Here is a 14,247-nt window from a genome sequence, read left to right as displayed (position 1 = left end):
AAAACGCTCGACTTGTAAATAGACAGCAGTCACACGTGTGGTTGTGGACACTCGGCCAGTTGCATTGGTCAGTATAGGGTCAGTCCTGAGATGGTACTTGCAGTTTACTATGTATGTCTAAGTCGGTAATGCTTGTCTAAGCTTAAGGTAAAGAGTCGAAAAGTTCGTTTTCAAGTGTTAGCAGGCAAAAAAGGGGTCATATTTAATTTTTAAAATAATGGTTACAAGATTAAATCTTTGTGGAGCATTTTTTGAGTTGTATAGTTTATAGTTAAGAAAGAAGTTATTGTTTGTCAGTTGGTAAAGTGCGTGAAATTGCGGTAGCTTTATTTATGACTTGCTTCTAATCCAAATCCTTGATAATTGTATCCAAATTGTCAAACAGGAGGCTTACGTGCGTTAAACACATAAACAAAACAATACGGTGATGCTGGTGCACGGTTTGTCACCTCAATCGCCCCGACTTATGCTCGATAACAAATCGTAGTCGTCAGTACGTCAAGGTTAGAAGACATGCCAAAGGTGTAAGCCAGGACTCTAATACTGTGCGAATGGAATGGCCGTTTGTTTTCATTTCAAACAGGATTGCAACAACAGTTCGCGTCGCGCTGTGATTGTGTTTGTTTTTGTATCAACCCAGTAATAAACCACCTCAGCCGAACTGAAGAGGTGTATCGAGCTCAACGGCGCCATATAGCGGTAAACAAGGTTAAAGTTTTTGATAAGTTTATAGCGCGCTTTAAACCTGAATTTAAAAATACCGTGGCAAAGAAAAAATATGCTTTGTCTTATAACTTACGCCCTTGCGTAACAATGGAATGAATCGCAACTGTTTAATGCAATTACTGTGTCCAGTAAATTCTGAATTTTGATTCTTAATCGACATAAATGGCTTTTGCAATCGTCTTGTCTCTGACCGTAATCCATAAACGTTGCGCTTTCATCAAAGGCAATGCAATAATGCAAAGAGATTGCGGGTGCTAAACCAAGCTGACGGTTGCAGCAAACCAGATTAATCGGCGCCGATGGTTGCTAATGGATCGCACCCGGGTGTTTAAAAGGCATTAATACCTTACGTGCCAGACTGCCAGTTAGGAAGGGGTTTCTGGTATTTACGCGGCACCTTGTATACCAAGTTGCTATTTTAATGCGATGAATCGTGAAAAAGTTGACTTATTTTGGCAAAACACGAAGAGCCGCGCATACCTTTACAAAACACCGGTTGAGTTCGCAGCGGCAGCTCAACAGAGAGCTTTAATTGATCCCGACCGCCGAACAGCGGCAGGAGTAACTTAAGCGCATTCTGATGCGGCTCGGCGCGAGCTCCTTGTGTTTGTAATTGCATCGGAAGAAGCTGATCTGAAGGTGGGACGACATCAAAGCGAATGACGCCATTCCCCCAGGCAGCAGTGTGTCCCCTCAGCCGCTGGCTTAGCCTCGCTTCACCGCAATTACGTGCAATAACCCTGTCTCTCTCGCCAAGCTATTGTAATAACCTCCCTCGGGTCATGGCAAGAATTGTCAGCAAATAGTATTTAACGCATTGTAAGCTTTTTCATACGAACCTTAAAGAATGTGATACGATGATAGCCTTTAAGTTTTTAGTGCTTATAGGTTTATAATTTTTTTACAAAGCTTGAGTATAATATGTCTGTAACGTGCAGACGAAGTTATTAACGTAGAGTTATTTTAGCGCATGCGTAAAGCCGGTCGCCGGGGAATTAGGCCTGATGCTAAGCAAAACGTGAGACCCAGCCGTGACCTCGCCTGTGCTTAACTCCGCTGGGCCGAGAATTACCGAAATAAATCAGCTGCGATTTGTTGTCGTGGGGTCGTGACCGACGCTCGGTGGGCGGCAGTTGCAGAACACGTGACTGTGTTCCCACTGTGACGTAATCAATACAACTTAAACAATGAGAAAATGTTTTAGTCATGGGAATCAAGTTAGTCCCTGAAGTTGGTGTGGTTATGTTTGACAAATGATTTCGTTATGATCAACATGTTACCGGCCCCGAATATTTATGTAACAAGTCCCTTGTGCTTTCTAACAGCTCGCCGCAATGCCCAGCACGCTCAAATAACATGATTTCTCAAGTACCATGACGCCACTATGGACAAACAGCGCACAACTACTACAAACAAGCGCCACATGTTAGGTTCATAATCGCCCAATCGCGCTAATCAGTGAAATTGTCGCCATGCCGCGATGTCCAGTCTCGAATTGGCATCGTTTTCGCCTGCGGGCGCATTTTTTTGCCTCCTACTTGAGTTTCGGGTCACCCTGGCGACCTTTGAACGAAAATCAACATAATGTTTCTCGTGGATTCGAATCTAATGTAAACAAACCAGATTGTGGGGTTGGGATGATTATGTCAAGGGAGTTTATAGTTCAGTTTGATCAGTTGATGATGTAGAAAGCAGAAAGGTCTGTTTGAGGTCAGTTTTTAGTTTGTTTGTATTATGTTTTGAAACTTGCTTAGAAACGGCGGTCGGTTAGTGCTACGTAGAGTGGTTTGATGAGAAATTCTCGTCAGCAAAAGACCCCGCTCAGTGCGACGCAAAAATGCGACTCATCACAAAGGCTGTAAAAGGCAAACTAAAAATAGTTCATCCCTCGCGTTCACGGGGCTTCGTGCGTCGACCGTCCCATCAATGTGTGTTGGCCAAACAGCGAGCAGTTAAGCTTTCAGTTCACAGTTTAATGTCAAGTTGCACGAGAAGACGGATTATCCTCACTCGGATGGGACCTTAATCGCGATCCGCCCGTTCGCAAACAAGCGCCGTCGTTTCACCGCCAAATGTATTGAGCTTCGTAATCCAGTCGGCGCATGTAAACAGGACACGACTAATTACAGTAAATTTTTCTGAAAATAGGATTAGAGGAGCGTGAAATTCCGGCAACGGCATCCGTTGAGCCTTTTATTGGCCAACGCATGAGCGCTGCGTAAATATCGGACAAGTTATTAGTTTATGAATGGGGAAACTTTGCATCTGGATTACCGTGCTCGTTTAGTTGCCGTGTTTAGAAGTTGACACGAAACGAGAGCTAAATCGGCTCCAGTTTATAAAGAAGCCGGTTCTAAGTGGCAAATCTCGCACCTCCCTGTGTATTATACGGGGCTTCTACTGGATTTGGCTAAATTGAGTAATTACATTCCCTGACCAATCAAGCGTGAACACCGTCACGTTTGACTGCCAATTGTAAGCCATACAAAACTTCTCGAAATGTCAGGTCTATGTGAAAGACCAGCCCATAAAATACAAATAAAATAACAAGGAAAACACGTACGATTTGTTGCAGAAACTGCTCACCTTAAAACCGGAATAATAAACAACCTTGTTTTTCACAGTGTGTATCTGGAACAGTGTGTGTATTGTTTATCCGTCCACAAACCGATATAAAGGTTGCGATTACAAAACGTCCAATGAAGTGCACATGTTTTGGAAGGGATGTTTAATGTTGATGTAACAAGCTATATTTGGAAGTTATGAGGTTAAATCAGGCATAGCATAGCCGCAAGTTTGCAACAAATCCGCATTGGAGCGTTGCAATGCTACGGATAATAATCGATCATGGCACCTGTTTTATCCACAGCACCACGGAGTACACTTTATACTACTGTATTAGCAAGCTTTGCAAAGCCAAATCTAAATATAGGAATTGTGTATGAAACAGTGATCTGACACTGTCAAAGATCTGCTGCTTGCGACTGGCGTGAGTCTATTTTCTATTACCCGGCGCCCATGTCGGGCCGAATGTATTACGACATGAAAATCGAGGCGTCCGCACTGCGGGACAGAAAAGGCACGACAAGTTATACCGACACTGAATCATCAGGTAATAAATAATATGATAACTATCTTGTGTTGGTATATGTTTGGTGGGATGATATTAAATGTACACCGCATGCAATAAGATGTGGCAAAGTAAAACTTTGGGGTGGCGCCAGTTCTGCGTTTGTTTGATAACTTAAACGACAAGACGCAGCATCTGCCGTGTGAAACTGTTTAGAAAGGCAAGCCATGTCGATCTTTATCTTGCCGCAGTACAGGCTGACAAAAGGCTAACAGCCCTATAAGTTGTTCGGCAACGAAACAGGTGCAATTTGTATGCAAAGCCTTGTGCGGTTGATTTGCCACATTGCTATATCGGTGATACAGCAGATTGACTTGTTGATCTAGGCCGCTGCTATACATTGCTACACCATATCACGATAATGCCAAGAAGGTTTGTTATTCGTGTCAAGGATTACGTTAATTTGCTGCCACTGTCAACCTTCCACCACAGGCGCGCTTGAGTCAAAATGCTGCCAAAATAGCGTTACTTTGTCAAGGTGGCAAATGCAGATTGCACACGCGAACATTGACCTTTTAAACAAACTACACCATGCATCAATGGACGTGATGAATTTTGACCGGGTGGAATTGGTTTTTACTCTCCACCGACCAGTGTAATCAGATTCTGAGCAGGTCAAATCGATACCCATATTATCGCTAGCATATTTCCCTAGCCATATGTGCGCACATATTTTCAATATCGCAAGTTGTTTGACCAAGATTATTAACGCGATTTCTGGGATATTGATATTAATGTCCAGATAGTGGGGTCAAACGACATTGTGCCACGCTTAGAAGTATTTTCAATAAATGTTATTGTATTTAAGGCCGAACTCTGGAAATAGTTAATCCTCCTGTGACATAACACTCTTTAAAGATTTTAGCCATCTTGAATTGTATTTTTAAGACACGTCTTGACTGTAATGCAACACGGCGTTCAGTATTTGTACATCTGCGCAATTACATCTTCTCTTCAGCTTTCCAAGACTTCGATTGTTTCGCAGTAATAATCTCCTTCTTATCTGTATCCTCTTCTAGTCGTTATACCCTCTAATAATGGGCAAACAATCCGGGTAATTGTTGTTACGAGTGCAGCATATGGTCATCTGGCAAATAGGCGTTTGATGACCTTTCTGGAGTCGATGTTTAGAAACCGTTCTTGGTTCTTTATTTTCACCTGCCTGGTCCGTGTACTTGTCTTACAGTGGCCCAATGGTTATCCCAGAAAAGTTGCGTTCAGGTTGGCAAACATGCTTATGTAACGTTCTTTTGTGTCAAGTGGTTGGGTAGTCAGACCTTTGGTAACGTTACTCTTAATGGATTTACTTCAGTCACTGCAAATTACAGAAACACGGAACACTACAAATTTACGCTAAGGCTAAATGTCGCAATATAGAAAGCGTTGTACGAATACTTGGCCTGTGACCGAACCTCACCGCACAAGCAGGAGCTGTAAAGCAGCAATAAACCCAAGTCTTAATCCCTATGCTGATGAGAAAAGATTCTTATGTTGTAGGACGCCGCGAGGTCTTGGTTCGATTCCGCGAAGCAATGACGTTTGTAAATAGCATTCGTGCTGATGACTCGCTTTAATGGTCGACCGGGGATGGGTAGCGAGTTTGGCGCCCGCACATTAACTGGCATTCAGTCGTAGACTTGAGATAGGCGTTGACATCTGCTTATTGCTTTGAGTGTCAACGGTAACTATACAGATATAGATGCATAGTAGAAGACTATTAAAAAGCAGATGGGTGGAGTAACAATTTAGCATGTAACATTTAAAGTAATTTATACAGCATCTTACGTCAGTAAAAAAATATTTAGTGTGCAGAGTATATATGAGTGGCAGTTTTGTAAATAGCTACATACGTGAAATAACCATTAAAACGTAGTCCTGCTTGATCATCGTCAAAAACAGCCGAAGTGAATTTATAGCATTTTGTTCGCCTCAACTTAGTAAACAGCGGTGCAGGGTTCAAGGGCTCGGTTTTGGGTCACAGAATCAGTCGGCGTCGCCCTGTCCTTGCGGATTGCGTGACCCGTGTTTGGCGCTTTCACGATTTTTCTTGGTCATTTGGTCCCAAATAAAATGCGTCCCAGGACCTTTGGCACCTGAAACATTCGTGGGGATGAACGCTTTTCCTGAGTAGTAAGCTGAGACCTAAACAGTTAAGACGTATTGACCTGAAGTAAAATGGCGTCATGCGAACCGATTTATTGCGTTTCAAGCCCTGACTACCGCCTTGGGAGTAAGACTAGGTTTTCCGTCTTGTACTTCATTAACGTATTTTTAAATCTTAAAAAATATTAAAAATTGTTAAAAATTACACTTTTAATGCCGTATTATGTTCATAATATATTGTTAAATTGCCTCAGCATTAAATGCACTTAACATTAATTACTTGTGCTTTATATTGTTGTGACTGAAATACCCCAAGGTATATTTTATTGCCACTGTGGTAGCTTTGCCCTCTTCGTGCCCTTCAGCCAGTCGTTTTAAGGCCTTGACAATGCGCAGTCGTTTACTTTACTTGTATCGTAGCCTCAAGCATTCGGCTTATAGGTTCGAATCGTACGTAATCGTCGATGGTCGGGTCGTAACCAAGACGAAAAAGATTACGTTTGTCGGAAGTCATCAGGCTAATGCAGTCAAATCGCGCCGTCAGCAGTCATATAGCTCAGTCGTTCGAAGACTCATAAAGATCTTATTTCTCGTATACTAGTTCCGAATATGTCGAGTGGTTATAAGATGTTGCTATTCTACTTAATTCGTGTCAGCAAGCAAGACCACAACAATAAAGTTGTACATGTTTTGCAAGGTTGTGCTTGTAGCAAATTTGCGTGGTAAGCAGGTTGTTTACAACATATTGTTATAACTTAGTAGGTTAAATTAAATTTCTCTTCAGACAGCTTCATATCCAACAAATTTCTCAGTTTAGTCGAAGTTGTATTTCGACATTGCTGGTTCGACAGTTATAGAACTGCTGTGGTAGACGAATAACATGCTGTAGTTGCTGTTTTGCCAAGACACATTACACCACAGCGTGACTTACCATCTACTTCATAGACCAGTAACTGCTCTTTAGTTTACATCAACCAGCCGGGTTTCCAAAGTGCCGGTATTGGTCAGCTTTTTGCGACATGAGGCACAAGAAAACTAAAACATGGACGCATTAAAGTGTAACGAAATCCGCCTGACGAACACCGGGGCCGACAAGTTGCAGATCATTTTGCGGCCTGATAGACCCTTAATTTCCCGCCGAGTGAGTCTTGATGCGGCGGCAGTGTCAGGCGGTCATCAAGCACTTAACGATATGAAGCGAGTCCGTTGGCGACACAGCCTGGCTCTTCCACCATCTATCAGTTGCCTACAGGAAGAAGCTCCAGGTATAGGAGTTTGCTTTTCAGTCAAATTTTAGAAAACAAGACACTTGGATACGTTGCCTTATGGATGAAACATGCTTTTAGGATTGGCTATTGAAAGTTCTTGCTTATTGTTGTACTCTGAAACGCAAACTGCTTTGAAAACCAGTGAGAATGTGTTTGTTGGTGATCGAGTTGAAATGTTTGCGTCATCTAAGCCGGTTTGTTACGTGTTGTAGCAAAAGTAGCATTGCGCTTTGTTTCTTAGACGTCTCTACGTCACAATCTCATTTCATGCCTGGTCTGGGCGTTTTGGTAACAAACTTGAGCAAATAGGATTAGCGGCAAAGACGTTTCTCTAGTCTTCTAACTGTTGCTTCGTGGCTTGTTGTCTGTTATGTGCGGGGTGTTATCTTTGTTAATGTAGTCAAATGATTTATATCAAACTTTTATGGGTTCAAACATTTTAGCTTTAAATAACCCAAAGTAGGTTGAAACATTTAAAGAATGTAGGGTCAACTGGTGTGTATCTGCAGCGCCTGTGTTTAAATTTAGACCACGAAGATTTCCTTTTCTTGGCTGGAAACACCAAAGACTGCCGCCTTTACGAAATACAGTCCGTGAAATCGAGATCACTGAAATATCGAACTGTTTCCAGCCTCACGCCGCGACTTTCGCGAGGTACCACGCATGACTGCACCCATTGTGATGCAGTCTTCGTTGTCACGTGACATTGTTTTGGCCCTGGATGTTGATGTTGTCTGTTCGGGATTGTTTGTTGTCTCTGCACGCGCGAATTAACCTTTTTGGAATGTAAATATTGATATTGTCCAGTACCTTTTGTTGTTTGCTTGTAAGATACGAAATAGGCTTGGTTGTGGCATGGTTGCCTTGAATGTTTTCAGTTTGTTTGTTGTGTATGCATTTTTGTTGGTCCAAAAGTTTTTTAGTTTTAAGTTACAACTATACACACGGCCAATAAACAAATCACCTTTTTATTGCAGGAATTTCATCGAGCGACACCCACCGGTCATCGGTCCGCTACGAACCCGTAGTAACTGACCATTCGTGTACCCCACCGTCGCCTAGCAACCACCCTAACGGCCGGCGACAGTTGCTAGGGAAGCGATCCACGTCAACCGACAGTGAACTGGACGAAATTGATGACGACATCCGCGACATGGATGACGTCGTACCACGCGAAGAGGAGCGACCTCTTACGTCACGTCGACGCATGTCGTCACCAATTCTCGATCCAAGGAATAGCTCACAAGCAAACCAATATGGCGGACGTAGAGGCTCGTCTTACTTGGTGAAAGCAAATTCCGGAAATCTTCTGACGCCCAAATCAGGTAGAATTTCCACTGTAAATTAGCGTAGCCACATTTTGACATTTTCTTTTTGCGACAAGCTGTCAAAGTGCGCATGGTTTTATGAGTTGAAAAGTCAAAAATAGAAAATAAAATGAAATTTCTTTGCTGCGAACCACTGCAGTTCAGTAGCTGTAAGTACATAATTAGCCACAGTTTTGCCTTTTTTTCTTCCGCCAACGCTAAATAATTCAAACGCAATGGCCTTGCATCCGAACTGGATTACTATCGATTGGTTATTGCAGCGCGGAGAAATGCGATTTCCCCGCGACGTTGTGTATTGCTGGGTGCTCGGACGGTCGTTCATGAACATTAACTCAGTAAGCGATCGTTTTATTGGCCTGCGAATCGGCTTGGGGGCTGTCGTAGAACAAAAAGCGCAAAGTGATAGGAAATGGCGAGTGATTTGTGATACCAAGTGTTTGAAGTTTGTGTAACAAGTGAAACAACTGTTTGACCTCGTATTAACTGGCCATGTGCGTGTTTTAAACACTTCTTGTTGTATTTGCATACCGATTGACGTGAATTACCGTTTTTTGCCCAAGCGTATCCCGTTGTCTAGTGAATGATAATGTACTGATTTTAAAGTCGCAACCCAAACAAATGCTTCGTATGTAATCTATGGCAGATGTTTACTTAAACATTTGCCAAACCTCATCACTGTCCTTTTCGCAGGTGCGAGGTGCAGTCATAAATCATTGTGTCAAAAGCACAGTAGGGTGCTTCGTTATGTCCACCTTCGCGCGCTGTAGGTGGTGGAAACGTAATAGGCCTGTCAGCTTTGCATACAGCTGCCCCAAACGACATTGATCTAGTATTAACTTACATCATTTACACGCTCGCCTGCTGTGTGCATTGATCTGCCCGCGTTTTTTACACGATTGGTATTTAAACAGCACCGTGTGTAAAGAGCTTGTTTATTTGTTTGATATTGCAGAGGCAATGAATAAGTAAATGCAAGAATTTTTTTAAATCTAGTTGAAGCTAATGCAGAATTGTGTGATTTGGTCATTGAAGATACGCATCAATGATGACACTTGATATAATATTCAGTAAGTGAAAATGGCGTATTGGTATCCGATGTGTTTGTTAGGCATTTTAGGTTAGGTTTCAGAATTTGATAGAGAGCACTTATAAACGAGTAAAGCCAAACAATAAAACCGCCAGGTCGTTTGCGTGGATTATTCAATGTTGACTTACGATTGCTGATAGCAACCAACTCACTGTCAAGTAATTCCACGCATTGTAAGGGCTTGACCAGGTGCCCAATGTCCGAGTTTGCTTAAAAATCCGCGCCAAGCCTCTGTAAAGTAAAAGTACGTGACCCGTTGCAAAGAATCTGGCCTGTGTGTAGAAGCCAATCGCTCCTTCCAGCGTGATCGATGTTTTAGTTAAATCTAAGACAAACACCAGTGCCAGTGTGGTGACCTGGTCTACCAACAGCTACTGTTTGCGCCAGTCTTACTGCAGCGCTTGTTTCCAGCTTGTTGATGGGAACCGAACGCGTGTTAATCCTGCAGTCGATCGGTTGATTTAGGCCAAACAAACACTTTGGTTAGTTTCGCTTTAGCCGGATATATTTAATTCACTAGGTATTTTGTTCCAAAAATACACGAAGAATCCGTTTACTTTATAGCATTACATCAATTTTGTATTCAAATAAAGTATAAATTCAGTTCTAATGGCATTTATATTTTGAACTGAGTTGAGTGAGTTTAAAATTCGATGCATAAACCCGAACTGTATTTTCAACAGGATCAACTTCTTCACCTAACGAGGTCCGTCAACACCCGGGACTTCCCCGCATGGGCACTGGGGCTGTCCAGGCCTCAGTTACGTCACCAAACACGATACCGGCCCCAACCAGCCAACATTACAACCAACAGGTAAAGGTGTAACTGCAAAGTATATTATCTTTAATATGTCTGTTCAACTCTAAGACTGTGAGGGTTTTTATTTTTTCCGGTCAATCTTGTAACGATCTTATTTTTACGTACAGGCCCCGTCATCAGTAATGACATCACGCGTTACGGCACCTATGGCGGTGGATGCAGATCATTACGACCCTGTAGTGACCACAACCCTCAAACCTACGTACGAGGTTGACGCCACTGGAATGTGGAACTTCAGTAGGGGCACCGAAAGTGACCGGTAAGTTTTTAGTCTACAGTTTATGAGTTAAAACACAATTGACAAATAATGGTAACTGTGCGTTTCACATTTGTGAACGTCACATGAAATCATAATGTAGGCCGTATCTTGGTTGTTGAAAATTTAGACACATACCCAAAGAATCGGAATAAAACTTATGGTTTATGTACAGTGTCCGCTTAAAGTTTTACTAAAATGTTTGTCCTTGCCCAGCAAAATTAGCGAAAGGCAAAGCTATTTTTGTGCTTGGTTAATTTATTTGCCGTTCAGCATTTCATATCACTTGGTCACTGAAACATTTCAAATTTATTCTTGTTATTATCGAATGTTTCTTTAATTAATTTTGTGTATAAGATTTTTTCCGCATATGGTTACAACGCCCTTACTGTTAAGTGAAAGTTACAGGAAAATTCACGCTCCTTGAGAGTTCACGACAGGTGGCCTCATATTATGATCTAAAGTTTAATTTGGTGACTTCGCGTGTCACATACGTTTCGGATTCGGTATGGGCAACGTGGAATGCGCGGTTCATGTAGATATTAAACCGCGCCCGCTTGTTTTGTCGCGACTGGTTGCCTTCCAGCCACGTGAGATATCTTGACGATTTGTTAATTTGCTTGCTGGGCATAATGCGGTTTGGCGGCGACACTTTGGCGCTAATCCCTGTTTTGCAACAATTTTTCACGTGTTGTTGACGCGTGGACAGGAGAATGTCCAGTAAAGTTTATTGACAGTCCATCCATCAGTCCCATCATCTACCTGTCACCAGCTCACGTTTTTACATTAACTTTCCTGACCGCATAAAACGTATTTTCCGCGATTTCAACCATCCGCTTGCTCACCGAGTCCAGCTCTTTCACCGTGATCGTGTTTACAAACATTTGAAAACGTTGGTTGACAAATTAGTCAGGTTTTAGACTTCAAGTATCTAGCGATTGTGTAAGACTTGTCCAATCGTCGATCACGCCTTGAAAGGGATCAACGAACAGGCCCCATTGGCATCACCTTACTACTTAAATCCATCGGGGTCAAGTGGTCATTTCTTGGGGTCACTCGTTCGTCAACTGGTCATCTGTCCGTCTCAATGAGCCATTAAGTCTGCCCCTTACTTGGGACGCTTAACCTGGGGCCGAATTTGTTGGCGGCAAATGTGAATACGCAGCAAAATGTTCGCAGGCCCTGCCCCACTCTGTCACCATTAATCTATCGTCATGACCGATTGATCACGACCATGTCACGTGTTTGTCACGGCTAGATGCGCGGCGGTATGCTCAGGTGCTAGTAATGCGCAGCAAAGGAACGCGACTCCCGGTGTTTCAAAGGGGGTGTTTGAAACGGTTGTTTGGCAACGGTTTTGGTTAAAAACGGTCCCAGTTTTGAACCAATAGGCAATATACCGCAAAATATTGACATATAGCATTTCCGCCGAACGTGCTATTTCCAGCCACATGGCAATCACCATGAAGGTGTGTTTGCTTACATAATGCCAAATTTCGTGGCACGCTTTTGCCATGTCGGCACAACACCCTTGCAAAATGTCGCCGGTTGAAATATGCGGTTGTATTGGGTTTCAAGCGGACCACACGCAAAGTTTGTGCGACCCCATTGCAACCCGTTGTCACTCATCCAAACAGACATAGTGTTGTTCTTTGGTTGAGCAAGCATATACTACTTAGTGGTACATATCATTATCGCCCAACAATATGAAACATGAAGGCTGAAGGGGTTAATTACGCTAATTGCAGTTGCAAAACATTCGTCTATGAAAGGAGAATAGCACTACACTCCAACAATTTCATCAGCTAACCCGATGGTTTTAAGGTCAGTCCAAGAGCGTGCTGGTAACCAAGCTTTACTTGAATAAAAACAATCGAGATTGTACAAATCCGGCTAGCAAATATGACCGAGCATTCTTAGAGGCATTGGTTACGCCTACTATTGGACCACCAGCCACGAATTATACGCGTGCCCAGATTACAGGGCGTTTGCTTCGAAGCAATGGAGCGATACCGAGCAACAAAGTATGCTAGATTTAGGATGTAATATGTACTACAGTAACGATGTTAGTTTGACTTATACATTTGTAAATTTTGTTGTGGTAGCCCCTTGTCCACCAAGGCGTTTAAGGCTGCTCTTAGCTTATATGTTTTCGTGGCGTTATTAAACAGACTTTACTCTTGTGGTATTATAAGCACGTGCAGCGTGGACGCAGTATTTACCAACACGCCTCGACGCATTTCTCCAAACGTTTTTGGTCGTAAAAATGCACCACCGAGCCGCTTGTGTGTTTTGTACACGGCGTAGTAGCAATGTACCGCAGCACAACAAATTATAATCCTGATCGTTATTCTGCGTCCTCATCACAACAACTCCGGTTTGTTGTGGGTCTCTACGTCACATCGGGCTTTGGCGCCTCCAAAAAACTCGTTAACGCACCAGTCTGACGGATCAAGTCTAATTCCCTGGTCTATCGCATTACGGGAAAGGCTCTTGTGAGTGGAACCCGGCTACACGCGTCGAAAATGACGCCCAGTGATGGATGAGGGCTACCAATACTTGTTAAAATCATGGCATTATTGAGTTGCCAAAAATGTCAATGTTATAGATCGAGTCCAAGAATTTATCCATATCATAAAGAGTCCAAGATTGTATCCTGGTCTTGTTGAGGTTTGTGAAGCCAGCCTGTTGTCTCTTCGCTTTTGCTGACACGGTTTTAAGCACTGTTAGGCCGCATTACCTTTGTTCCATTGTTGTGGAAATTCCTATTGGCTCTGAAATGCGTATCAGGACCGGGACCCTTGTCACTGGGCCGTGGGAAAAGTTGTTAAGGGTGTCATTTCATTGCACACTTCCGCTTCTACTGTGCTAGCCTTTACTGCAACTCCAATAAAGTATTCTAGGCTTTTTACATGCACGTAATACGGAAATATCTCGAAGACAATGTTTGACATTTGACCGTTTGCAACGTCGATTTTGGCCTGAAAACCTTTGCGGGCTAACCGCTCTCCCATGAAGGCGCAAGGAGAAGGGTCTGGTTTAACTCACATGGCTTTAACCATCGTATGCTCGCGTCAATGCCAAGCTCCTGCACAAAGACGGCGACGGCTGTGGTGAAATTGTATCTCGGTCCTGACTTCTTAACTTCGCCCTTAGACGACTTTGAAGGCAGAACATTCCTTACACGTCTGGGTGCGAATGTGACACTTCCGATTAGCTGTGACGAAGTACAATACCGGGTTTCTTCGGCTTAAGATCATTCAGGCATTTTTATTAGAGCGCGGAGTTTGCTTCTCAGCTAAAGGTCGCCGCTAAAGGATTGAAATGTTTTATTGCATGGCATCAGACCTGGTTTATGCTTGGCTAGAATTCCCGAAGACTCACCCAAAACATGCAATTAGGCGTGTTCAAAGTAGACACTGGATTCTCTGTGTTCCCTCTAGCTGCATCGATTACAGGAATTAAAATTGCGCTGGTCTGACAGGTACTTTGCCCAAGCTGAACAGGGCAACTAATGCCTATCAAACCG

The 14,247-nt window shown here is 43.0% G+C and overlaps 1 protein-coding gene across 9 annotated transcripts in view; it reads left to right on the top strand.

Moving 5' to 3' along the window:
* LOC145239230 (teneurin-3-like) overlaps nt 1-14,247 on the top strand; it is a 76,283-nt gene that overhangs the window by 43,550 nt on the left and 18,486 nt on the right. For 3 of the 9 annotated variants that reach the window (XM_080102522.1, XM_080102521.1, XM_080102524.1), the window contains 4 exons: nt 7,756-7,881; nt 8,205-8,552; nt 10,326-10,456; nt 10,570-10,721. In XM_080102522.1, coding sequence (XP_079958648.1) covers nt 7,756-7,881; nt 8,205-8,552; nt 10,326-10,456; nt 10,570-10,721 — 757 coding nt within the window. Of the gene's footprint in view, nt 1-3,569; nt 3,839-6,767; nt 7,225-7,755; nt 7,882-8,204; nt 8,553-9,542; nt 9,623-10,325; nt 10,457-10,569; nt 10,722-14,247 lie in introns of those variants that run through there. The other 6 variants (XM_080102528.1, XM_080102523.1, XM_080102526.1 and 3 more) reach the window with 5 other exon arrangements.

This window comes from Phallusia mammillata, chromosome 7, assembly GCF_965637545.1.
Source record: "Phallusia mammillata chromosome 7, kaPhaMamm4.hap1.1, whole genome shotgun sequence".
Taxonomy (NCBI): domain Eukaryota; kingdom Metazoa; phylum Chordata; class Ascidiacea; order Phlebobranchia; family Ascidiidae; genus Phallusia; species Phallusia mammillata.
The sequence above is the reverse complement of the archived record's forward strand: the minus strand, read 5'-3'. Positions and strand labels throughout refer to the sequence as shown.